Source organism: Glycine soja, chromosome 19 (assembly GCF_004193775.1).
Source record: "Glycine soja cultivar W05 chromosome 19, ASM419377v2, whole genome shotgun sequence".
Classification (NCBI taxonomy): Eukaryota; Viridiplantae; Streptophyta; class Magnoliopsida; order Fabales; family Fabaceae; genus Glycine; species Glycine soja.
Genome location: NC_041020.1, coordinates 48,454,285 through 48,480,565, shown reverse-complemented (window position 1 = coordinate 48,480,565; position 26,281 = coordinate 48,454,285). Strand labels below are relative to the sequence as shown.

Sequence of the window (26,281 nt, the reverse complement as noted above, 5' to 3'; positions counted from 1 at the left end):
ATTTCCAAAATTGTTATATTTTTACAACATTATTTTGGAAACTAAATTCTAGAATGGAATTAATTTTATAGGCATTTTAGAATTTTGTTTTCGAAAGGTTATAAAGCTAAATTATGAAAAATAAATTCTGGACATTTATATATTGTTAAATATAAGTTCTAAAAGTTATTTTTCGGCAAAAATATTTTTGATAAAAAAAATAAAGAAAAATACAGAGATGCAAAGAGGGGAAAGAAAAATTGCAAATTAAATTGGGATAGAACTTCTTACACTTCCACTATTGCTTCTTGCAATTATCATTGCATTATGGAAAAACCCATTCTGAAATACAAATTATATTTCAGAATGAATTTTCCATAATAGAAGTGTAAGAAGCCAATAGTAGGACTGCAGAAAGCAACAGTCATTAAATTGCCGTAGGGGGTGTGGGATGTTGTCCATTAGCATTCAATAAGAGGCCTGGCCCGGCCCGGCCCATATTATTTGTTAGTATGTATGAGTAGCCGTTGCATGATAGCTGCTTTCAGTGTCCGATCCCAAAATTCAAACTCTCATTTTTGCTTTAACCATTCAACAGCTAAATACCTCTCGCTAAAACGGTGTTCCTTCGTAAGCAAAATCTCTCCCACTCTCTCTGAATTCGTCAGCGAAATCTCATCTCTTCTTCTTCTTCTTCAAAATCTACGTTGTCATGGACGGTACTCGCTCTTTCCTTCATTTCCTTCTTTCTTCTTATTTCGCTTTGTCTTCGAGGAAATTTAACAATTGCTGTAAATATTCTTGTAGATCAAATCATTAAGATGCTTACAGAAAAGTTCAATCGATTCGGTATTAATTGCAATTTGAAGCCGTCATCAGGTTTCCATTCTTTTATTTGTTATATAGGTTTTTTTTTTTTTTTTTTAAGTTTGGGAAAATCATAATTATTGGATTATTTGTTTAATTTCAGAGTCACAGCCAAGCGTATCAACTGAAGCTTGTGATGAAACAGGTTTTTCTCCTTCTTCATATCCACTTAATGCTTTTGTAAGATCTTGTATACAGACACTGATTCTACGAGATTATTTCTCTGCAACAGTTCTCTATCTTCTCCTTATAAATTTCTATTTTATTATTATTACTGTTATTATAATCGATTCTGGAATGCAAATGTGAATTATTGAATCTTCTTGTTCTAATTTTCCAAATTAGTTTCTGTTTTAAATAGGCATTCATTTTGTGCAAACAAAATTTCAAACCTAATATACTTTAAATAGAGAATGTGATTTGGGGTTTAGATTTGATTTATCCAAAAAATTAAGGAAGTAAAAGATTCTTATCTTACAAAGCTGGTTACGATGTTGCCTCTGCCCTCTGATTATTTGGATTTTGGTATATCAGCAGATAATGTATTAGCACAACTGAACAATGAGACCTCTGACAATATGGATGAGAGTAGTATACCCAATGGAATCCATGAATGTTCTCCTCGTGAGGATCATACACTCCCAATATTGAAGAAAATCCTTGACTTGAGTACTAAAATTCAGGTAAATTTTAAATGTTGGTTGATGGCTTGGTCAAACAAAAGAATCAAAATCCTTCGGAGTATCACTTCTAATCAAATTCCTTCTGTATCATTGCTTTTGTTGATGTTGGTTTATATGGTTCATGTATCAGAATTTGAAGAAACAACATGTAGCCCTATCTAATCAAGTGAAACTCACAACTGAGTCATTTCCAGGCCTAGATGTTTTAAAGTCTGTTCAGCTTCTTGGTAAGGCTCTAACCTAAAATTGAATAATAATATCTGGTTCCATGTGATTACTTTATACTAGATTTTCATCTTTTTTATCTGTCACTAGGTGCTGAATATGAAGTGTTGAAAAGAAAGTACGTAGAGGAGTCCTCTGAGCGTAGGCGGCTTTACAATGAAGTGATTGAACTAAAGGGAAATATCAGAGTTTTCTGTAGATGCAGACCACTAAATGAAAGTGAAATTGCAAATGGATCAGCAGTATCTGTTGTCAATTTTGAGTCATCTTCTGATGAGCTCCAAGTCATTTGCTCTGATTCTTCAAAAAAGCACTTCAAATTTGATTATGTATTCAGACCTGAAGATAACCAAGGTACATAAGAAATTAAAACTTTTTGGTGGTTAAGTTTCAGTTGAGAAATTTTCTTTCTTTTGTTGGTTAATGATTAATAGTGTGTCGATTATTTTATTGTGCAGAGACTGTTTTCGAACAAACAATACCTATCGTCACATCTGTGTTAGATGGGTATAATGTTTGCATTTTTGCATATGGTCAAACTGGAACTGGCAAGACCTTTACTATGGAGGGAACACCTCAGCATAGGGGAGTTAACTATAGAACCCTGGAGGAATTATTTCGAATATCTGAAGAGAGAAATGATGTAATAAAATATGAATTGTTTGTTAGCATGTTAGAGGTTTACAATGAGAAGATAAGAGATCTTTTGGTGGAAAATTCAGTTGAACCTACTAAGAAGTGAGTTTTCATTCAACTTCAGCTATACTTTGATAAGCTTTATAATGAAATAATGCTTTCACTTTTACACTGTTGCACATGATGCTAATGTAATAAAATCTGAGTGCCAAACGCATATTGCTTTGCAAGGTAGAGATGCTGATAAAATTAACCATGACTTTTGGTGGAACCTAATAACTTTACTAAAAGACCTTATGACTTTAATTGATTATCTCTGCACCTGTCTTCTATGGTAGCATAGTTGAAAATGCATATACAGTAAAACCCATTAACATTTTGTCATAATCTCAAACCTTTCTTCCCCCTCCTTTTCAATCCAATTAAGCATGAAACTTTGACGTTTTAAATGTTTCTCAAGTGTTATTACTGATGTGAAGAACAAATTGTAAGCTTTATCTGATAAAATGTAGGTTGGAGATAAAGCAAGCTGTAGATGGAACCCAAGAAGTCCCAGGACTTATTGAAGCTCGTGTTTATGGAACAGTGGATGTGTGGGAAAAGCTGAAGTCTGGAAACCAAGCCCGATCTGTTGGATCCACTAGTGCTAATGAGCTTAGCAGTCGTTCTCATTGGTATGTCTTGCTTATTTTAGATAAACTATATTTGTGTGTATACTATTCTAAAGTTGGATGAGGCATAATTCTATGCATCAGTAAATGTGTTGAATAATTTGAGTGAAATTATTGGACAAGCTGGCAAATGGATATTAATCGTTCACCATTGATGATGACAAAGATGTGGTTTTGTTTAACATGCAGTTTGTTGCGAGTGACTGTTTTAGGGGAGAATTTAATCAATGGCCAGAAAACAAGGAGTCACCTTTGGCTAGTAGATTTAGCTGGCAGTGAACGTGTGGGGAAAACTGAAGCTGAAGGAGAAAGACTGAAGGAATCTCAATTCATAAACAAGTCTCTATCAGCACTTGGTGATGTTATTTCAGCTCTTGCATCCAAATCAGCCCACATACCTTACAGGTAATTCTCTCATCTCTCAACATATAATATCCTCTACATAATCATTCTTTTTCTCACTAGTTTTCTTTTTCTTTTTCTTTTTCTTTTTCAAATAGGAACTCAAAGCTCACCCATATACTCCAGAGCTCTTTAGGTGAGGATTCATTTCACAGCCTGATGCTCCTCAATTGTTTTATTTACATTTTAATTCAAGCGCTCTTTATAAGTGATGTTGTTATGTCTTGGATTAAAAAGCATTCATTAGATTGCAACTTCGTAGCTATTTTATTATTTAAAAGGTCTGTTGGTGAGTGCATTTTCTCTTCTTTTTTTTTCATTATTTATGATGTTGATCTGGGATTGAAAATTTGAAATGCAGGAGGTGATTGCAAAACATTAATGTTTGTCCAGATAAGTCCAGGTGCAGCAGACTTAACAGAGACACTTTGTTCTCTGAATTTTGCCACACGTGTACGAGGAATTGAGAGTGGCCCAGCCCGCAAGCAAACGGACCTTACTGAACTGAATAAGTACAAGCAAATGGTATGCTAGAGTCTAATTGTGCTATTATTAAGAACAAGAGAAGCTTTGTTTAATAAATCTGATTTTTAATTCTTAAATCTGGGAATTTGATCACAAATAGGTAGAGAAGGTCAAACATGATGAGAAGGAAACTAGAAAATTACAAGATAACTTGCAGGCAATGCAAATGAGACTTACTACAAGAGAACTCATGTGCCGAAATCTTCAAGAGAAGGCACAAACCTTTACACTTGTCTCTTTTTATTTAGATGCTATTATTAATGCATTCATTTTGGAAATATAACTCACCGAAGGTATCGTTGAATTTTCAAAGGTTCGGGATCTTGAGAACCAGGTGACAGAGGAGAGAAAAATGAGACTGAAACAAGAAAGTAAATCACTTGCAGCAGTTTCAGCTCAACCTTCAACAATGTCGGAGTCAATAGCTGCTCGGAAAATCATGAAGAAGCCACCGCTCGATCCAAGACTGCCACTTAGAAGAATTACTAACATTTTACCTCCACCACCAGAGAGAAAGCCCTCATGCAGCTCTTCCATGGATGAACAGGAAAACATTGCTAGAACAACTTCAATTAACACACAAGACCTTGTGAAACCAAGAAGGGGGGTATCCATAGCTGTAAGACCCCCAACCACACCATCAACATCACGGACCCTTCAGCCTAGAAGGAGGCGTGTTTCTGTAGCTACACTATGTCCTGTCAGAACTCCACTCCGTTCCCCCACTCAGCAATCACCGAGAAGGCCCTCATGCAGCTCTTCCATGGATGGACAGGAAAACATTGCCAGAACAACTTCAATTAACACACAAGACCTTATGAAACCAAGAAGGAGGGTATCCATAGCTGTAAGACCCCCACCCCCACCATCAGCATCACAGGCCCTTCAGCCTAGAAGGAGGCGTGTTTCTGTAGCTACACTTTGTCCTGTCAGAACTCCACTCGGTTTCCCCACTCAGCAATCACCGAAAAGGAACCAAAGGGAAACTCAGTATTCAAGGTTGTTTGCCCCATTGCCAGAAGCTATAACCTCAGTCGAGACAGCATCACCAACTTTGATGAGGAGCAGCAGTAAGTTTGCCGGCAGCCCTAGGCATCAAAGACGCAAACCCTTAGTGTGGACTCCTCTCAAGCTGAAGGGCTTGAAAAATAGCAGCAGAAAGTCATTGGTTATACCATCTCGGCCTTTCTACTGAAATGCTATGATCTTTGTTTTCTAAAACATAGGAAAAATGGCTGAAAAAATAGCAGATTTCATCACTCTTGCCATCTCGGCCATCCACCCAAATGCAAGGAACTAATAAATTAATTCCTTAGAAGTGGAAAAAAAAAGTTCAATTTTGATAGTCTGTCTTACTACTGTTGGTTTTATAAATTGAAATTATTTTCGTTTAATATCCATTGTTCATTATACTTCTAATACTTGTTCAATCAAATTTCTGTTGTGTCACAAGTTCAAGCTTTTTTTTTTTCATTCGTGCAGATTTAAATGCCAAGCATCTCTTGAACCCGTAAAATAAAACTAGCACAGGTACTCCATTCAATTTTTCCATTTTGGCACCCTCCATAACAACGTTTCCACCAATTGGTTGGTTATTTGCCCCCGCCCAAACGAATATTTTACAGAGAGCCAACAGGGAATTGCATTAATAACGGGCCGTTTTGATCCTTTAAAACAATTTGATGAATTTAGTAGATTTTTTAAGAGGCTCCAATTTTTACAATAGGACGGTCGGCTGTTCACGGACTAGCGTCAAAGAGACAACTTCAAAATTTAATTGATCAATTTTACCATGATATAGGTGTGCATGCCTATTAGTTTTATTAATAATTAATTTTTGTCGAAAAAGCTTGATTGATTACTTAATAATTTTTTAATCATATTTTTTTCCATTGAAAAAGTTTAAATATGAGACATTTTTTAAGGAAATATGAATCCAGGACTTGGTTTCTATTAGCCATTTTATCATAAAACCTCTCAATATTTCATTTATTATTAAAACAATGGATTACTTGTATACACGCAAAATTTTAAGAGTAAAACATTACTTTAGTGGGTTTAGTCATTTTAATTAGTATCACCAATCAATTTGATCTGTGATATTAAAAGAAAAGAAAAAGTTAGTCTTTAACTTTGACAATCATAAAAAAAAAAATGGTTCTTGAAATTAGTCTCATTGGTAAATTTAATTTGTAACATTGTCAAATCAATTGATTTTGTTCCTGGAATTTATAATGATTATTAATTTCTAAATTTGATAATTATTAATTATTTTTATAATAATAATTATTAATTAATTTGATTTCTGAAAACATGTAAAAGCTTAAGAATCTCTAACGTTAAGAATTGAAATGATCCATGGTGCCAGTTTTTAAAACTATTTTTTGCTGTTGTAATTTTTATAATTTGAATGATCAATTATTGTAATTTAACGACTTTAAAAAGAAATGTATTCAATGAATAAGTAGATTATAACGATTTTTTTAAGTTTTTGGATTTTTTTTGTTTTTCCAAATAAAAGCGTTGAGTTGAAAACAGTAACGCGATTTGTTATTTTTAAAAAGAAAACAGAACGGTTCAATAATAATCGTTACCGTTTCCTGTGGATAGTCTAACACGTTGCAAAGGAGGGGACCGTTTAGTTTGAATTCTCACACTTCGGAGCCAAACTATGGAATCTGGAAGAACAAGTTTTGAGGTCTGAAATTCAGATTCTGAGTTATCCGAGTGAGTTTCAAATTTTGAGACCCACTTCCCAAAGATGGTTGCTAGAAGCCCACCAAAGCATAACAAAATGTTAGCTGTTCTCAATCGTTCTCTAATCAGAGAAACACTCAACAAGGTAACTAAAATACATTACTAATTTTCTCTAATGACACTTCATAAATTAGAATTAGATCCCCACCCTGCACCACTCCTTTCTTTGTTTGCTTTTTGTTTATTTTAAGGTTTAATTACTCAATTTTTACGATTTACTTCTTATCTTTAAAAACCACTCGTTTTAATCTCTATACATGCATGTATTTTTTGTCTTGTTTTATTTCTTATATATACACTTTTTAATCCATTTTAATTTATATAATTTTATATGACAATTTTAAATGGCAAGGACTTAAACAGATTAAAAAAAATATGTGTAGAAGTAAAATGAGTAGTTTTTAAGTATAACTATATGTAAAGATAGTGTAAATATAAAGAACTAATAAGTAATTAAACCTTATATTTTTAATCCGAGTTTCCCTGACAGTGAATTGTTGTGGGCCCTTGAAGGTGGATCAGTGCATGGTTCGATTACAAGAACTTCAGTACACGGTGGCCGGTGGAAATAAGGTTGTCTCAGGGGTAAGTCTCAGCCCTCGCAGCACCAGAGGTTATCTGCGAACCAGTCTAAGGTGCAAGCAAGAATCAGTCAGGTAAATTTTGGTTTTGGTTACATTCTATTTGAATTTTAAGATTAGTTTATAAAAAATGAAATTTGATTAGAATAGATGAAATTGTCACCCAATTAAACATTGTTAAGTATGGTGTTAGATATGAGAAATTATTATTGTCTCTGTCAATTTTTATGTAACATGTATTTAAGTTTTTCAATAAAAAAAATTAATAACATGTGTGATACAAAGATGAGTTGAAACTACGACGGTCTCAAATTATCCAATAATTTTTCGTTGAGTATTATTAAGTATGGTATTAAACTTTCATAATAATTATTTTAAAAATCACATGATGAATGTTTTTTTATTGATTAAGAGTATAAATATCTTACTACTTGTAACTATACTATTGTTCATAAACATAAACATGTTTTGAAGGATCAAGCATGATGCACCAAGAAGATCTCCACCGGGGAAGTTTCCTAAGCCAACAAATTCAGAAGGTCTTGTTACCTCTCTCTCTTTTTTATACAGTTATACTCTTAGCCATGAAGTAGTCTTTTTGTCAAAAATAAAGTCAGTTTACTTTTCATGGACTACATTAGTTAATATAATGTACGGTGGCTTCTAGGGTGAAGTCCAAAATTCTCTCCCTCCCTCACCCGTGTACCCCTGAAACGACCAGTAGTGGATTTAAAACCGTAAGAAAAAAAGAATTATATTAAATCATTAAAAAATAAAAATAATTATTTTTTTTTGTTTTTTTCTATCTTCTTTGATCTCTTGAAGGGCTTCAATCGGTGGCAGCCATGTCTTCGTTAACGTTGGGTTCTTTCAACAACATAGGGGCGTAATGTTTTTGTTGTGAGATTGATAATGTGTAATTTGTTTAAAATATAAAATTTAGAATGAATTAAGTTTTAGAATTTGGTTTGGAAATCTGAATGAAATTTGATGTTGGGTCTTGTGCCATTGCTAGCAGCAGAAGAATGGTTAGGGTAAAGCTGGAAGATAGAAAAAGAAAAAGAAAAAAAATAATATTTTATAAAAAAAATAATGTATCAAAATAGCTTGCTCATCCAGTGTCCTTTCTTAAATCTCAGTCATTCAATATTTTTTTAATATATCCTACGGTTATTTTTATTGTCGCACCGGTATACCCCAAAATTAGTTACTTCACTTTAGAATCGACCATAATGTACAATGATTCATTATTTTATCTGTAAAAACAAAAGGGCAATTCATCTATTTTACCCCTTCACTTGCAAATGTAATCTTTATTCAGGTAAAGAATGGAGGCAAATGTCACTGCCTTCAATGCTTGTTGGCGAAACTGTTGGAGAAATTTTAAAGGCAAGTCAATTTGCCAGCGAAATAGTCTCAGCAGTTAGTAGGAAAACTGCCACCAAGGAACCAAAAACTCCACAGTCCCAACGGTCAAACCAGAAAGTTGACACTGAAAACACACAACTCAATGCTAGAAGGAGGAAAGAGAAGCAAATTAAACCACTTTCTGATACCCCACCATCTCAATGGGCTCGTTCAAGGATTAACTTCAAGGTTTCTCCTCCAAAAAGAACAGTAGAGTTTGACAAAGAGAATAATAACAAGTGTTTGCCAAATAGGGCATGTGCTAGCAGTAGTACTAACAAGACAGTGCTTGTCCCCAAACCTTTATTCTTGTCTACACATTCTTCAAGGCAACAACTATTTTGCAAGACAAAATCTCATGTCATATCAAGAAACATAGGAACACAACAAAAGTGTTTGATCATGTCCCCACCTTCAGCAGCTTCCAAAGTTCAAGTCAAAGTAAAAAACCCATCAATTATGTTTATTTCTTCTTCACCCACAAGACCTACAAATACAAGTTTGAGTTTGAGCAAGAAGAGTTCTCCAACAAAGAGATGGGTTCGAACTTTCTCTCCTAGAGTGGCAACAAGATTATTAGCTTCACCAATAAAGAGCAAGAAAACTGTGCAAAAAAGTGATGGGGTAGTAAATTTGAGGAAGTGTTCTCCAAAGAGATCAGTTGCATCAAAACTATGTCGATCTTTCTCTCCTTCAAGGCTGGCAACAAGATTTGTTTCACCATTGAAGAGCAGGAAAAGGGCACAGCAAAGCGATGGGTTAGTAAGTGGATTGAAACAACGCCCAGCAAAGTGACATGCTACTCTCTTTTTTTTTTTTAAGCTTTGATGAGGTCAATAATATCTTAATTCTCAAGAGTTTGAAGGGTTTTTATTATCTTTTTAGAGTAGTAAATAAGCTTCTAACTTAAAAAATAATGCTAGCTCCTAGAGAGTGTTTGTGTGAATATCCTTTTTTTTATACGTGTTGGTTTTTTTACTTATTTTATAAACATACATGTTGAATAAACATAAACTCATGTTTAAATAAGCTTAATTTCGCCCCTAAACTCATGGTTTAACTTGCATTTTTTTTTACTAGTAGAAAATATGATTTTTTACCCAAATGGTATATAGGCCAGTAAAAATGATTTTTTTTTTTTTACTTTACAATGGATAAAAAATACTTTTTTTTAATTATGCAGTTAATGGATTGGTTTACCAAAAAAAGGTAATGGATTGGTTAACTATCAATAGGCAACTTTCACATCTTATTCCAATCGTGTAACTCCCCTAACCCATAGAGAGAGTTGTGTTATGGGGAGGATCGAAAACCTATTCTCTCAAAATAGATCCTTTATGTAGCCAAAAATTAGAGAGAGAGTGGACAAATGAAGGTAGATGATGGAGAAAAAAATAGGGAGATAGAGAGACTAGAGAGAATTGTATCAGAAATTATCCAAAGTCTTGTTTTCTCAAAATAGATCCTCTCCCGACTCCCATGTCTTGTCTCTACAGCTAAAAAAACAAAAGCAAGGAGAGAGTGAATGGAGAAATGAGGACAGATGATGAAAAAAATAAAAAGAATTAAACATATTTTTAGTCTTTGTACTTTTGATAAAAATTTGTGTTAATTCTTCTACTTTAATTTGGATTAATTTAGTCTAAGGATTTTAGAAAATAGTCATTTTTGTCTTTTCTTACAGACGATTTTCTTCTTGAGAAGGGACAATAACCACTGTTTTTAAAGTTAAGTTTAAAATTAAATTGATCAAAGTTGAAGTTTGGATATTAAAAGTAAGTTTAATCGAAATTAAAACATTTGACCTAAATAAAGATATCGAGATTGAAGAGAGTTGGGCTAGAGAGGATCCAAGTCTTGTTCTCCCAAAATAGATCCTTTTCTATGGTCTACATCTTTTTTACTGCTTCACGTTGAGTGTATAATTTTATTCTCTCCTTGCGACAGTTTAATAATGAATTATTTTTGTTTATAAATTAAGAAAACAAATAAACGAAACACAACAAGAAAAATTGAAAGGGTTATCGAAATGTAAATTATTTTATAAATTAAAATTTTAATCGTTAATTATATTGTTTTTCACTGTATGTACGTTAAAAACTCCTTCAAAAAGATGTCAAATTGAAACTTTCTTGTATAAAATGTCAAATTGCAATATAATGTGAAAGCAACGTGAAACTATTGCATGAAAGAAGATAACCCCACATTTGAGAGAGAACTAATTGTTTCTGTTGGCAAACCCATAAATGAGTCTCACTCTCACATAGTTGTTCTCCAGTAGTACAAAATTCTTATTTGAATTAAACTGATAGTTAAGAAACTCCCATTGCAAATGTCCCGATGTCTTTCACCACCATAGTTCTCTGTCATATCTAATCACATCATAGCTAATGTCCTCCAATAAAATTTTAATTTTCTTTTGTGCCGCTCATAGAAAAATGACTTAATCAACTTTGTTTCTATATAAAAAAAAAAAGTTGAAATTAACAATTCTAGATTATAGTTCTAATGCTATCATATTTTAAGTTTGCTATATTCAAGAGATTAATTCCATACTGTAGGAGTAACAAATCAGACCACAAATTACCATTGAGAAACAATTAGCAGGGGGAAAAGAGAAACAAGTGGCAACAGATTCATAGGCAATCTTGCGCCACATAGTTCTGATTATTTGTATTTTCATAATACAGAAAGGGCATAAAGTTGACGCCATGCATCTCTCAAAACCCCAAAGGAAAGTAAAAAAAATTTCAAGCAATGCATGTATAAAAAGCTTTACATGGCACAACAACACGGACAAGATAAGCATGAGATTTTTCATATGGCAAAACGGCCAAATTGGATGAATATATAACATTAACGACCCCAACAAAACTGCAGTAACACGTGTTTGCAATCCCAGTAGTTAACGCAGGATGAATGCTCTAACGAGTCTCTCTTATTTACTGGGAGAAGCAAATCTTGTTTTCTCCCTCTGCCGATTTAAAGCTCGATCCTTCGGTGAAGATGTCTTTCCGCCCATGCCAGCCTGCCGCATCATTTCTGCAACGTTTGTGCCCAAGCAACTAGTAAATAAATTAATTATACAAATTCAGCTAGCATATTATGTTTCGATCATCTAAAGTATTTTTCAATTATGCACCAAAGTGACCACTTTGGAGTCTCTCCTCATGCCTCTCGCTTACATTAAATAGTCAAATTTAGTGCTACTCTAGATAAGCAAAAAAACAAGTTAAAAGAAAGTGATTTGATCCTTAAAATGAGAATCATCGGTCAATTTGATCCCTGGTTTATGAAATTCTTGAAATTGACACTAAACAGTCAATTTGATACTTAAATTTAACGATCATCAATTGATTTAGTACCTGATAATAGCGATTAAATTGACTGACACGTACCAGGTCAAGGATCAAATTAACTAATGCATGCCAAAGCTAAGGACCAAAATTAATGACAGTTGCAAAATTAGGAATTACAGGAACTTCTTAGACATTTTACTTAGAAGAGACTTCTAACCTCGCTTTCTCTCAAGCTCCTGATCGAGCTCTTCTTTCCACTTCCTCTGTCTCTCAGAAAAGCTTAGACTGCAAGTACAACATATAGTTCTTCAATTACTTTATATTTCTGAAAATAATCGATGCTTAGAAAAGCAAAGCAAGGCAAAAACAAACCAACCTTGGGCTACTGGGCTGCTGCTGAGAGTCAGCTATCAGTCCTTTCCATTCATTAAGGGAAGATGCTGGAATATCCTGTGGACTATGGTTATTTACATGGCCAACAGTTGATGATGACCGGCCATTACTTCCAGGACTTCCAGAATTATCAACGGCTTTAGACGGAGTACTAATTGGTACCCGACTTGGTGACCTGCTTTTAGGAGGTAATTTCAAATATTTTCGACAAGCAGTATCATCACTGGTGCTCTCAATCACATTGGGAGAACAAGATGTATTTAAACTATTGTAAAACTCTTCATATAAAGGTGTCTGCAATTTTTTCAGTTCAAGAGCCTGTCATAAATGCATAATCATCATTATAACACGGCAGTTAGGAGACAAAAATATTGGTCAAGTTACAGCAAAACGACTAACTCAATTTCAACTAGAAGCCAATACCTTCTCATCCAAAAATGCTTTAATTTTTGACTCTGTGAGTTCATCATCTTCCTCTGACAGAGATGGCACACCTGGAAAGGAAAAATCTTTCTGCCCCTTATCATCATCCCCTGACTGATCAGGTGGCACGTAACTTTCATCAGTGCCAAAATTAACCCCTCTATTTTCCAGTTCTGGACTTGCATCAAATTTACACCCCCCCCAATCATCAGAGGGATCAGACATTGGGTTGAAACTCTACATTAAAAAAAATGTTTCTGAGAACTCATTAATTTAATATTAAATAAAACAATAAGGGCTTGAATGCAATCACCTCGATATTAGTTGACATAAATGATTTGTATTTGGCATCACTCTGTGAGAACTCTTCTTTGTCATCAATCACACACATATCATCATCGTTGCTCATTCCCCATGACTGTTTAATTCCCAAGTCCAGAGGATTTACCGTTGAACAGCAAAGGCTACATAAATCACAAAAGTTTGTTAAACAATATCATATTACCATTCACTAGCATAAAAAATATAGCTCTTTAAGTGTTCCACCGAAATAACTGCCAATGTTTAACACTTACAAGGATTCCGCATTTGGGGCACATGATGGTGAAGAAGCTTCCAAATTTTCCTGTCAGAAGTGAAAGTGATTTTTTTTCTTAAAAATTGGTTTATAAAAGATACATAGAACAGAATTTTAAATATCACTTCAATTTTACATACCATGACATTAGATGACAGAGGAAGAGAATTCATATGTTCACCAGTAACAAAGGGATGCTGCAGTAAAAAATTAAAATCTTAGGGAGAACTGAAATATTTCATGAAAAATACTACTACTAGTAATGGCCACTCAAAATGTTATATATTTCATATGCGCAGTCTAGAGAGAAAAAGCTCATAGAATCACCTGCAGCAGTTTGGATGCCGATGACCTCAAAATTGGTTCCCTACAAAAGGATTATATTTTTATATGTGACTTTTGTGATCTGATAATGAACATTTGAAAAGAAAGCATACAAGGCATACATTATCTCTCTCTCTCTCTCACACACACACACACACACTCGCACACGCACACACACACACACAAGTGACACAACTTGAACATTAAACTCCTCTTTTTTGACAAATAGTTGACAGTATAGAAATGTGCTGAGGAATCTTTCTCCCCCAACCCCCTTCCTGCCCCCACTCCAACCACCAAAAAGAAAAACTCAATAATGTTTAGCATGATCAATCTTCCATCATATACTTCAAAACATAATTGACACAATGAAACACACTAAAATTAGGAATTTGTGAATTGTGATACAAGCAAAGCAGGAGAAAATTAAAAGTAACATACTTCTGCAAACATTTTAGCAGAAAATCTTTTGCTGCAGCTGATAGATGATCAGGGATTGGCGGATGAGACTTAGTTGTCCCTATATGGAAGAGAGCAGCAACCTGAAAGTTCACTTTTTTAGTAGATGTCCAGAGAGAACCTCTAACAGAATTTAAGGAGTCAGAATAAGAGATACCTCTTGTTGGTATTGCTGACTCCAGGGAGGCTTTCCAGTGGCCATCTCAATCACAGTACAACCCACACTCCATATGTCAGCAGAGCTGAAAAGGCGTCAATATATGAAAACATCTTTATTTGGCTTCAAATGAAACATCATTACCAAAAGATATTATACACAAGCACAAAAAAATAAACAAAATAAAACTCAAGCAATGCCACAAGAACAGTATATAAGAATCTCCTAATAAAATTTGAAAGGTAGAACCCTTGACCTTGAATTTGTACATGTCATTCATATAAAACATATAACTATCTCTGCTAGAGAATGAAACTAACATGCAAGCAATGATACTCCGATTCAAATTGCTTGGGACCAGAAACTTTAAAAAGCATAGTTAGCCCATGTGTCTTGCTGAAAATTCCTGCAACTAACTTTCGATATCCCAAGCAAATATTTCTAATTTCTAACAGAAACCATCATTGTATAATTAAGGCAGGCAGTTCTAACACAACTCTAGATATACAAAACTTTTGCACAGAATGGTCAACACGTAGAATCATAAACAGTCAATCACAACTACAATACCAAGTGATATCTGACCAGAAGAAACATCCAGTTTTTTAATCATGTCAAAGAATATTAAAAATAGAGCAGCACATTGTAAGTAAAATATGTCTATAGAGTAGATGGTTAATGTCCTTACAAGCAATGCCCAGTCTGGAGAATAACTTCTGGAGCCATCCAATATGGAGTACCTTTCATGGACTTGGCACCAGAAATGGTTGCCTGGATTATTTATAAAAAAAAAAAAAAACACTGCTTAAACAAATTTGCAAACAGAAAAGCCCTCACAAAGGTCAAGCAACATACACAGTAGTAGAGCTATAGATAAGACTGAGATTACCAGCTCAACAACTTGTTTGGATGCCCCAAAGTCTGCAAGTTTTATGCATCCTTTATTATCTACAAGAATATTGGCCCCCTGAAATTAATAAAAACTTGAACATCAGCTGCCAGTAAAGAACCAAGATAGCATGCATATCAATGAAATAAAATTCACCTTAATGTCTCTGTGCATGATTCCATTTTTGTGCAAGTACTCAAGTCCAAGTAGTAGCTGCTTTGTGTAAGTTCTTATTACCTGTTGAATGAATTAGTGAAACTGATTTGGCATATAAAATTACAAAAGTATAGTGGCTCGGTAACTAAAACTTACAGCCTCAGGGAAAGCCCCAAACTTCCCCAATAGTGATGATATGGATCCACCAGGAACAAACTCCAGGAGAATATTTAGGGTGTCCTCTTCTCTGACCGTACCCAAATATCTCTACAGCATAAAAAACTATTCAGTCAAGAGATAGTCCGGGTGAACTAATTGACTTGGAGTATCTTAGACCAATAAAATATCATACTCACAACAATGTTCGGATGTGAAAGGTCTTTCAGTAATTTAACTTCTTCCTCAAGCTCTTTTATGTGAGCCTGTTGGTGGTATGACAACATTAATCAAACAGCCACATAAGAACTACGCTAATTCAATGAAAATCTCATAATAACAGCCCAAAATCTGAATCATGCCATGTTTAAGAACAAATAAACAAAGCATTTACATAATTATGTGAAAAGGAACTGTTTTCTCATCACTCAAAGACAATCCCTAGTTTAAAGCATAAATTACGGATTTACTTCCCCCACCTTCAAGTTTTGCAGTAACCTTGATATTTCAGATGAAAAAACTATATATAACAAAGCAAGTGCGATGCCTTTAGTTAAAAATAAATTGAAACAACTAACAGCAAAAGGCACAATCAAACACCTATAAGTCACAACAATTGACTGGCATCGAATTGCTTTAGTAGATGCAATCAGCAGTAGTTGCAAATAGAACTTAATCAAACAACGAACCTGTGCCTTCTCCTTCGTAGCATTACTTGCCGCAATCAAGACCTAAAAACACAGACAAGAAAACGAAATCAATTTAAGCAATAAAGCTAAAATCACAATTAGTTCAAATAAAAGAAAACATGCTACAGCGAAATCAATTCCGAAGAATCAAGCGAAAAGGAGAAACAAACAAAAGCTAAAAACCGAACTCCAAAAGGAAATTAAAAAAAAAAATCGAAATGACGATAAAATTAGAAAGTGGAAATTAACGATGAAGCGAAGAAAGAACTCAGAAAGTAATTGACCTGTTTAACCGCCAGAAGCTCTCCAGAATCGAGATTCATTCCAACGTAGACTTGGCCAAAGGCGCCGCAACCGATCAACTCGCCTTTCCGCCATCGGATCGGAGGAGCAGCGTCCTTAGGAAAGGAGGGCGGCGACGGCGTCGAGGGTTTGGAGAAGACTCTGGAACTTCGGATACAATAACTGATCCTATCGACGAGGCTTCCTCCGACTCCAAGAGAGGATTCTTCGTTCTCCGGCGAACCGCGGAATACCAGTGATCGGCGAACTGATCCGAAAATGTCTTGCATTGGTAGTGATTCTGTGAGAGCGATGCGAGTGCGAGAGACGTTGCGTCGGCAACCACAGAAAGAACTGAACTATACAAATACAACAAAAGGGAGAGAATAGAGGGAAAAGGGAAAAGGGGTCGCGAACATCACTTTTCAAATTTTGGGTGACTTGCGAATATAATAAAAGTTATTTTTGGGGCCGTTTTGTTAATTGTTTGGTTTTTTGGACTCGTTGGTTAATTTGGTGTTATACTTCAATTTCCTTTTCAGTTTTCACCCTTTGTTCAACTCATCATTATTATTATTGACTTGACCTCTCTCTAATTCTTCGAGTTTTTTCTTCTTTGGAATTCATATAATAATTGAGAAATACTATGAAGCAATTCTCTAACAAAATGTCAGTTTTATTTTCAGAAAATAATCAAAAATAGTGTGCACAATGAAAAGAGGATAGAGAATCACAAAAAATTAATTATATAACAACACACACGATGAATTATTAAGATTAAAGATTTGTTAAAATTATATAATTTATTTCAAAATTATTACTTTTATATTTAATTTTGATAATTTATTATAATATTTAATATTAATTAATCTCACTTATATAGAATTAGTCATCTTTATATATAAACAAAACAAAGGTACAAGTTGTGGTTGGTCCAAAATTTATCAATTAAAAAAATGTATACGGGTATTTTTTTAATAAAAAATAGAATTTAGTCTTTTAATTTGAATTTAATTCTCAACTACGGTTATAGTAAAGTTTTTGTTCACCGTCAACTAATCAAAATAATTATTGGTAACACTTTAAAGATAGTTATCACGAAATTTATAAACTTATTGTTCTATTTTAAACTTTGTATATATTTAGTTTCGTTAGAACAAAAAATTCCCTCTAAGTTTTTTCTTCTAACGCATGTAATAGATTTCCAAAATGTAAGAGACATTTTGATCATTTTTTTTATAGGAAATATAATTAGGACTTTTCATTCCAAATCAAAGTTTTGATACAAGTATGAATATTGTCAGAAGACTTGTTACAAGCGTTAAATAATGATGTCTTTGTTAGTGTATGAGCAATATTATTAGTTTGTCTCCTCTCAAAACTCACCATGGAATTTGTAGGATTAGGAAGAAAGGCTCTACATCTAGCCACAATGATATGAAACTCAGATTCTTTTTGAGAGACTTTTATCCCTAAAATATATTATAATGTTTTATCATTGTTATGTTTACAATTAATGGAATAAAGAAGGACAACTTTGAAAAGTACTGTAATGGTCTATCATTGTTATGTGTACAATTAATGAAATAAGCAAGGACAACGGTAGTACACAAAGATAAATGCAGATAATCTATCATTTCAATTTTTAATTTCTATAATTTATTTCTTCTGCCGAAATGTCCAATGATTCCATACTTGAGGTCAGTAAATATTTAAGTTATTATTACGGAATACTTTCTTTAGGAGAGTCATTGCTTCATTTCTTTGATTTTGAAATATTACATTGTTCAGTAACTAGTGTGTTCTTTTTTATGGCCCATGAAAATGCATGCCATAATTAAATTTACTTTCTTTAATTAACAATTAGCAAAAATTTCAAAGTATGATAAGATTTTTTTTTAAGAACACAAATATCCTTCACTAGAGTCTATACTACATTGCAGCCATTAAATGATAAAATCATTTTTCTTTTTATTTTTAAACTGATTGTTGTCATCATCCCCATTCACACAAATAGGAATTTATGGTTAGAGTATTTCTTAAAAACTCAGGTCTAAAATGTATGATTTTTTAGAGTAGCAATTTTGATACAAGTTGGGTCATAATTTTTTCGTTGGTAATAGGGTCCGTAAACATAAAGTTTAACTTTAGTCCGAAAAGAATCATAATCTGATAACCATAAGGTACGTGACACCAAAAGTTAAGTTACAAATCTAATGATAGTATCATAGTAACAAATTTTTATATTGAAAAGGCCCAAATGCCGGGCCGGTGCATGCCACCAAGAGAAACCACATTACAATATTTTTGGTATAGATTCCCGCACATGTTTTTGGCAGAGCAGTAATTGAGTTTGAACGTCAAAAGTTTCTTTGACATCATTAGGGTCCATAATAAATAAGCATCAATTCAGTGTGCGCGAGTGTGCTGGTGTCTGGAGAGTCTTCATTTTATTTCTATTATATATATCATATATAATTGATACCATGGAAAGCAAGAAATTGGAGGCTTTATCATTATTTTTTATATAACTTCTATGATTCACAGTTGAGAGTGTAAACTTTGACAACAGTTAAAAAAATTATATTGAATATCACAAGTAAGCATACTTAAAAGGGTGCTAATGGCTAAATGTTCATTTGCCCAGCCAAAGATCCTATGATCAAATTCATGTAATCCCAACTCACTATTTTATTCACATTTCACAGCGTCTCCTATATAAATTATGGAGATAAGCTAGAGTATAGACAAAATAGACGAGGAGGCAGCACGCCAAAATGTGAACCTCGAGTACCATAGCACATTAACATGAAAAATATTAAATTTTCTCATGGATGATAGGCCGAGTGTTGTTCCAAAGCCATTGGCGAGCAGAGCCATCCATCAACGGTGAAACCTGTGAGGTATCATAGTAGTTACAAGACAATCAACTATACAAGACTACAAAATAGATTGCACAATGCAGGACTTTAGATTCTTATAGAAGGGGGAAGGGGTGGTTCCATTCCGTGGACATGCCAAAGAGAGAGGGTGATCTGATAAGATAGACATAAACACAAGGATGCTCCATGACTTTTTAGCATTCTTAAATTGCTGAGTTGCAGTGGCATCAAAATGTATATTTAAAGAAACCCAAGACTAAGGATCAGAACGGCAATTACAAAAGCAAAGCCATGGTACATATGGCCTTGCAGAGAGCATGCATTTGCATAATAGACAGGGAAAAAGGAACTGAGGAGAATCCAAAGAAGAACAAAACAAGAAGAAAAAGAAAGCCATTGAACACACCAGAAGGAAAATCCAATGTACCTAAAAGAGCCAAAGCAAAATACCTTTTCCCAGACTAGTGAGTGATAGTTGTTCAGCCAATCAATCTCTGCAGCCGATAGCAGAGACAAATCAACCAATTTAATCTGCAAGATATTCCCAGGTTAGTAAGCAAGTGCTCAAAAGGGTACTTGGCTCAGAATAGAATGCTTTAAAGTTCAGGTGAAAATGAGATAGACCTAATGAAAAACGAAAGCATCATTTCAAGTCCTCGAAAAATATATTTAAAATTTAAAAGTGTCACCAATTGCAGATCATGGAAAATGGAAGATAGCCAATAATCTGCTAAAACATAAGCAGATAGCATTGCGGGCAAATAGCGAAAGTCGCATAGCAGTTGATATATATATGTACGTGTGTGTGCGCGCCCGCACGCACGTAAAAAATTAAGTTGTATGCAAATAAAAATAAACATAATATTAACTCGGTTCAATTGGATGGAGAGTTGTTGGAGATGACAAGAGGATGCCAAATGTATGTCGCAACCATGACTGCAATAGAAGACGGAGTCGCAATTGCGGATCCAAGAAATTCCGCAATGCAATAGCACTATAGCTGCTATTTAACAACACTGATTTAAAATATAAACAAGCATTCAGAACGGAATGAACAACCAATTCTAATTAATGATAAATTTCCCAAGGATACTTTCAGCAATGCAGGTATGGAGAAAATAGATTATTTATAATTTCTGATTAGTGCTGATCCAGAAAGAAAAAAAGAAAAAATCTGACTAGTATTTTACCTATGCTTAATGCTTGAGTTTTATAGGAATAGGATTAATATTCTATAAAGTTTCATAATTGATTGACTAAAAACACTGGATTGTCCACTATCAAATAGGCCTCAAGGACCTCTGTCGGTCGCATATCAACTCTTAAAAGAAAGGACTTGCCACTACTACATCAGTAGAGAAATATAATTAGATCCAAATTTATGGGAGAATAAGCTATTTAACTGTCTCTTGCAATTAAAAAATCCTCAATCTCCTGATGTTGAACTACAAGTCTACAACAGGTGTTTTATCTTTCATCAATATCAACTAAAAAAAGAAAGAAAAGAAAACTATCAACTTCAGCAACAAATGGTAAGAACGACCAACAGGCAACAACATACCTGAATGGGTACATATGTAAGTTTTTCAAATCCTAGGTATTCGATACCCCCAAAACGATTTGGTGTCTCAGCATTTCTTACATACAGGAGATTCTGCAAGCTAAAAGAGTGTCATCATCATGCAAGCCAGAAGATAAGACTGAGAAAATGTTATTTTAACAGTTAAGCAGAGAGAAAAAGGGGAAATGGCATAGTGTAGGATGGTACCCTGGCATTTCTGTTCATTAATAAGAGATGGCAAGAATATTTAAATATAGAAAAATCATGAATCAAGTAATCCACAGCAAGCCTCTTAAGACACTCATGATTGATGGAAGGTTTTGCAATCCATCCATGAAATTGAAACTGCAACTTATTAACCAGTAAGGAAATCTGGAAAATAGCAATCAAGCTTCAAAAGATCTCAAAAGGCAGCCTCTCTCATTACAAATTCAGAATACTTCTTGAATTACTCTCACATATTTCAACTTACATTAGGTGTAAAGGATGAGCTTTGTAAAGGAGATAAAATTAATACGAGTATTAACAACACCTAATAAAATTAATTGAATGATGATCCAATCCATACAGCAACACTAGGAGCTAAAGTTATCATTTCAGAGCATAAGATAGCTGAAGAGAATATCACCTCAATCCGAATACCGAAGGCATGGTCTTCATAATAGCCAGGCTCGTTGCTAACAATCATGCCCTTCACTAGAGGGGTCAAATTTCCATAACGATGACTAATACTTTGCGGGCCTTCATGAACATTTAATGCAGCTCCTACACCGTGTCCAGTCCCTGAACAGATAGCAATTAAGCACAATTGTTCAATCAATCAATAAATCCATTTGGTTTTAAGAAAATATATAACAGCCCTCCATTTGAAGTAGGAATATACCATGCCTGTAGTCAAGTCCAACTTTCCAAAGAAAGGATCGGGCAAACGCATCCAGCACAAAACCAGGGGTATTTTCTGGAAAGACTGACTGATCAAGAGCTATATGGCCCTGCAATTAAATATATGGGTTTAGACAAACAATTATTTAAGAAGGTCAAATTAGCAGGACTGGGATGTTAAACATTAATAACACAGCCATTATACATATACTTGAAAATAAACACATGAATTTGTATAATTGACATATTAACCTAGATTGAAGAATTGTGAAGGACACTCCCATGAATCAAATGCAGAAATCGACCCAGGAAAAAAGTATAAAAGCAAGGTACCTGCAAAACTCGGGTAAAGCATTCCTTCTCTCTTGCTGTAGGCTTGCCAAAATGAACTGTGCGTGTTATGTCAGTTGTGCCATCAACATATTGAGCACCACTATCCAATAAGAACAGTTTATTGGCATCCACAGAACTACAACTCTCTGGTTCTGGTTTGTAGTGTATGATAGCGCCATTTGGACCAGAACCTGAACCAATGAAATGAACAAATTATAGCCAAAAACAAAGAGGAATTGAATTGAAGCCTAAGAAGAGAAATAAAAATACTAAATGGAACTAATGGTAAACATAAGTACCATGGAGTGATGGAGGAATAATAGCAACATATTTTCATAGAATTACCATATTCTGTTACATAGGAATACTAAAGGGTGATCCTTCATACTCCATATTTATAGTAGGAATCAGGAAGTGTTTTTGGTAATTTTCCCTAAAATAATTGGCAGTTAAAACAATTCTGTGGAAAAATTATGGCAGTATCTTTCCATGTTTATTTAACCATAATTCAATGGAAAATATTAAAATAAATTGTCAGTCTACCACAGTACCACTTATTGTGTCAAAGCTAGTATCTAGGAAACCAGCTTGTTTTGAGCGAAACTCAAGAAGTTTATCTGAAACTTCTACTTCTGTTAATATCCTATCCTTAGTAATTTCTGTCTCTAGCCAATCCCAGAACTGAGCAAGTGCAGCTGCATCCCTGGAAACAATAAGATAGCACAATGTATATATAAATGTGCTGAAAGCAAGCTTCTGTGTGACTCTTATACATATTTAACATTCTACTGTTAAATATATGTAGAACTACTGAAACTCTTTTTCAAAACTACAGACCATTTTTTTAATAACTGAAACAGTACATAGCCTGTCTAGGACATTCTATTGTCTCCATATATGTAGACTGTAGAACTCCAATTTGAAAAAGATCATTAAAATACAAAAATCAAAACATACAAAAACCATCAACAATAATCATCACAAAGGTAAAATATGGTAACCTTAAATGACAATTTCGCATTCCTTCTAACTCTGATTCATTTTTTATGGCCTTCGCTTGAGAAACAGGAGAGACTTTGTGAACAGAAAAGGGTACGTCTGAGGATCCATCAAAACCATTTGTCCTGGTTTTGTGTTTATTTTCACAGTTCTGATAATATCTGTCACAGGCAGCTCTGTAGGCATTCACAATAGCAGCATTAACTGATGAAGTATCCAACCAAAGGGAAGCACCTCGTGCTGCCAACCTGAAAAAGAAAATCAAGCTCAGTTTCCCAAAACCATGCTGCTTTTACAAAGTAAGCATAAACAATGGCAGAATGTAAGCTACTACTTTAGAAAGTCACCTTGGCCTGTCTACTATAATATTATTAGACATTTCTAGTAAAACTAGGCAAAAAATGGGAGTGGCATAAAAAAATGGATTTCCATTATTACCTTTCGATTTCAGATATAACTGAATTGTACGGCCTGATCTCTGTATCTGCTTTCTTCAAGTGATCACTCACCTCTTCGGTAACTTTGGAATCATCTATAAATAATTTTGCTCCACTAACCTCCACAATCAAGTATGCATACACAACCGGTGAATGTGGAATATCACTGCCTCTCTTCAAAAGAAAAAGCCAAAAGTTACTCACACACTGAAAGAAACATTAGCAAAGAACAGTGGGAAAAAGGAACCAATAATTTACTTATGTTAGACCCAAGCAACTTAAATAAGATTTTGAAAGAAGGTTTACAACTTACACGGACATGTGATAGTATATACAAAACCATCAGTATATCAAAGAAAAGGTGTAAAGAACTAAAGATAGATTACCAAGTTCAACAACCATGCAATTTCATCAAGCATGGAGATGACAATTGCAGATGAGCCAGCATTGACAAGTTCTGACCTCAAAGATGATAATTTTGATGCCACGTCCAAACCAGCGTACTTTAAGTTGTGCACTCTTACTGGATTATTTGGAGGTTTTGGCCTAGATTCTTTCCATATTTCATCCACAAGATTTGAATTGTACAAATATACGAGCTCATGGTTGTTCTTAGAGATAACCCCCTTAAGTTCCTCTGCAGCATCCGAAGTAAAAAGAAACTGCCTCCTTAACAATATGGAAGAGAACATTGTATCAGGCACAGAGACCAAAAAAGGTAGGCAGACTCAAAAAAAGAACAATTTGTAATTTGTTGAAAACTAAAAAATCAAGAGAGAGAGACATTAAATGAAAAGTGAGACCCAACAAAATTGTTATTTCCAATAAATTTAGTTAACAGTAGAAAGTGTGTTCAAAAGAATGAGTTGCTAACACTTCTCTTGTAATAAAAATAGAAAATAATATTTCAGGGAATTCTTTATTATTGGTTAAAATTTATTGGAAACTACCAGATTATAAGGTAGGTTCATTAATTAAGATGGGGGGACCCACAAAATCTTGTGATTTCCCATAAATTTCAATCAATTGAAAAGAGTGGATTCAAAAGAGTGTATTGGAGAGTCTATTGCAATCATTTATCTTTGGGTCATCCTAACTAGTGCCCTGACTGGCCAAGGAATCAAAAAATAGGAAGTTAGGGAATCAGCTTGCAACATAAATTAATGGCGTGTTTGGTTGCACGCAGCTGACGTGATTTTTCATGTTTAACTAGAAGCTAATACGGTAGTTAGAGTTTTCACCTAGTATGTGACTCTACTATATGTTTCTAAACACGCAATAATAAATGGGCGATGAAAACTCACGGGATCAATACCAACTCTGCCACCTGGAGCCAAAACATCGTTGAGCCATTCGCTAGCGGTAGGGACTCCTGGATTTCCCGCCCGCATCAGAATCCAATTAGAGCTCAGCTGCTTCTCCGCCTACAACCAGCGATAGTAGAAAATAAATCATGAAATAGATACGATACGATTCGTGCTGGATGAAGATCAAAGCAAACCTGGAGAAAATATCTGCCATCTGTCCAGAGAGCAGCTTTGTCCTTAGTAACCACAGCAGTTCCAGCACTGCCAGTAAAACCCGATATGTAGGCTCTCCTAGAGTAACACTCGGCAATGAACTCGCTCTAACACCAAATTCAAATTCAAATTAGTATGTATAAACTATAAACACTTAGATTGATAGAGATGTTGAAGAAAACTAAACCTGGTGAGCGTCTTGGGAAGGGATGACGTAAGCGTCAATGTTTACTCCGGGTTTGGAGAAGAGGTTTCGGAGCGCGGTGAGCTTGGGGTCAAGCTCGGCTTCGGCGCGGATTTTTTTGATTTGGGAAGAGGGTTTCACTTTGAAGGAGCTGCTGCAATTGCGAATGGTGAAGAAAGGCTTACTATGGGAATTGAGTTTGTAGAAGAATGGGTTTGGGCTTGAGAGGCATAGAGGGAGAGGAAGGAAGAGAGAGCGGGTTGAGAGTGGAAGAGAGGAAGCAAGGAGGCCACGCTGCATTGTAGTTGGCAATTGCTTTTCGAATCTCACTCACGCGATAACCTTCTCCTTCGTTTTTATATGTGCTCATCCGTGCGTGCCTATGCCATCTGCTCCCATCTCAAACTTTCAATCTTTACTAATATTTGGGTTAAATTAGTTTTTTTTTTCTTTTAATTTATTATTTGGGTTTAATTTGATTTTTTAGTTTTTTTTAATTTGAATTTTTAACTTTTAAAATTAATTCAATTTGATTTTTATTTTTTTAATTCAATTCTTTATTTTTTTTAAATTGATTCTTTTTTTGAAAAATGTATATTTTGTGACTATTTTGAACTATCATAAAATGTGATTCTTACAATTTAGATTGAATAATCAAATTAAATTAATTTAAAAAATTAAAGAATTAAATTTAATTTTAAAAAATAAATTAAAGGAATAAAAAATTAATTTAATCTATTATTTATCAACAAAAATTTTATTTTTAAAAATTAATTTATCATTGAATTTGTTAAAAAAAATTTAAAATTTTTTGTTGTCATTGTTTTAATCCTTTATAAAAATATGTATGAAGAATTTTTTAAATTTCCTATAAATATTTTTGTAATAAATTAAACATTTGAGATTATAATTTCATTCAAAAATTAATAATGTAACAAAAATATTT

At 34.1% G+C, this 26,281-nt stretch overlaps 4 protein-coding genes across 6 annotated transcripts; 2 read left to right on the top strand and 2 right to left on the bottom strand.

The window, feature by feature from the left end:
• The first annotated feature begins 534 nt into the window (after positions 1-534).
• LOC114399150 (kinesin-like protein KIN-14S) lies at positions 535-5,407 on the top strand. Of its 2 annotated transcripts, none has more exons than XM_028361277.1 (13): positions 535-698; positions 787-858; positions 950-991; positions 1,384-1,529; positions 1,660-1,756; positions 1,845-2,108; positions 2,213-2,492; positions 2,903-3,064; positions 3,251-3,466; positions 3,562-3,599; positions 3,825-3,988; positions 4,089-4,202; positions 4,302-5,407. In XM_028361277.1, the coding sequence occupies exons 1-13, from the start codon at positions 692-694 to the stop codon at positions 5,181-5,183; spliced, it is 2,484 nt and encodes an 827-aa protein (XP_028217078.1). In that variant the 5' UTR covers positions 535-691; the 3' UTR covers positions 5,184-5,407. The 2 variants fall into 2 exon arrangements, with proteins under 2 accessions (XP_028217078.1, XP_028217077.1); XM_028361276.1 differs by having other exon boundaries at positions 1,381-1,529.
• A 1,182-nt stretch (positions 5,408-6,589) lies between these two features.
• Positions 6,590-9,681, top strand: LOC114399867 (microtubule-binding protein TANGLED-like). The gene is made up of 4 exons (XM_028362081.1): positions 6,590-6,830; positions 7,259-7,401; positions 7,801-7,865; positions 8,648-9,681. The coding sequence occupies exons 1-4, from the start codon at positions 6,750-6,752 to the stop codon at positions 9,526-9,528; spliced, it is 1,170 nt and encodes a 389-aa protein (XP_028217882.1). The 5' UTR covers positions 6,590-6,749; the 3' UTR covers positions 9,529-9,681.
• A 1,612-nt stretch (positions 9,682-11,293) lies between these two features.
• Positions 11,294-16,938, bottom strand: LOC114399055 (mitogen-activated protein kinase kinase kinase NPK1-like). Its single transcript, XM_028361156.1, has 17 exons — positions 16,540-16,938; positions 16,256-16,297; positions 15,767-15,832; positions 15,567-15,677; positions 15,411-15,491; positions 15,255-15,332; positions 15,054-15,136; positions 14,366-14,450; positions 14,191-14,291; positions 13,753-13,792; positions 13,566-13,622; positions 13,424-13,473; positions 13,162-13,312; positions 12,849-13,085; positions 12,409-12,743; positions 12,250-12,317; positions 11,294-11,775 (listed from the first exon to the last, which is right to left on the bottom strand). The coding sequence occupies exons 1-17, from the start codon at positions 16,825-16,827 to the stop codon at positions 11,672-11,674; spliced, it is 1,977 nt and encodes a 658-aa protein (XP_028216957.1). The 5' UTR covers positions 16,828-16,938; the 3' UTR covers positions 11,294-11,671.
• Positions 16,939-19,084: 2,146 nt separating this feature from the next.
• Positions 19,085-25,700, bottom strand: LOC114400169 (aminopeptidase P2). Of its 2 annotated transcripts, XM_028362488.1 has the most exons (13): positions 25,339-25,699; positions 25,133-25,258; positions 24,936-25,055; positions 24,018-24,293; positions 23,633-23,805; positions 23,197-23,442; positions 22,747-22,898; positions 22,196-22,386; positions 21,864-21,972; positions 21,609-21,763; positions 20,981-21,073; positions 19,870-19,950; positions 19,085-19,433 (listed from the first exon to the last, which is right to left on the bottom strand). In XM_028362488.1, exons 1-13 carry the CDS (start codon positions 25,633-25,635, stop codon positions 19,356-19,358), a joined length of 2,097 nt encoding a protein of 698 aa, XP_028218289.1. In that variant the 5' UTR covers positions 25,636-25,699; the 3' UTR covers positions 19,085-19,355. The 2 variants fall into 2 exon arrangements, 1 of the variants encoding a protein (XP_028218289.1); XR_003663905.1 differs by lacking the exon at positions 19,085-19,433 and having other exon boundaries at positions 20,981-21,080; positions 25,339-25,700.
• Positions 25,701-26,281: the final 581 nt, after the last annotated feature.

Coding starts and splice junctions, on each gene's coding strand:
- LOC114399150 (XM_028361276.1), top strand. Junction 2,493..2,902: donor TCAGTTGAACCTACTAAGAA/GTGAGTTTTCAT, acceptor GATAAAATGTAG/GTTGGAGATAAAGCAAGCTG. Junction 3,989..4,088: donor TGAATAAGTACAAGCAAATG/GTATGCTAGAGT, acceptor GATCACAAATAG/GTAGAGAAGGTCAAACATGA.
- LOC114399867 (XM_028362081.1), top strand. CDS start 6,750: ATGGTTGCTAGAAGCCCACCAAAGCATAACAAAATGTTAGCTGTTCTC. Junction 6,831..7,258: donor TCAGAGAAACACTCAACAAG/GTAACTAAAATA, acceptor GGGCCCTTGAAG/GTGGATCAGTGCATGGTTCG. Junction 7,402..7,800: donor TGCAAGCAAGAATCAGTCAG/GTAAATTTTGGT, acceptor CATGTTTTGAAG/GATCAAGCATGATGCACCAA.
- LOC114399055 (XM_028361156.1), bottom strand. CDS start 16,827: ATGCAAGACATTTTCGGATCAGTTCGCCGATCACTGGTATTCCGCGGT. Junction 15,492..15,566: donor TTGGGGCTTTCCCTGAGGCT/GTAAGTTTTAGT, acceptor TTCATTCAACAG/GTAATAAGAACTTACACAAA. Junction 13,623..13,752: donor CGGCATCCAAACTGCTGCAG/GTGATTCTATGA, acceptor TTTTTACTGCAG/CATCCCTTTGTTACTGGTGA.
- LOC114400169 (XM_028362488.1), bottom strand. CDS start 25,635: ATGCAGCGTGGCCTCCTTGCTTCCTCTCTTCCACTCTCAACCCGCTCT. Junction 22,899..23,196: donor ATGCGAAATTGTCATTTAAG/GTTACCATATTT, acceptor TATTGTTTCCAG/GGATGCAGCTGCACTTGCTC. Junction 19,951..20,980: donor TTACATATGTACCCATTCAG/GTATGTTGTTGC, acceptor AATATCTTGCAG/ATTAAATTGGTTGATTTGTC.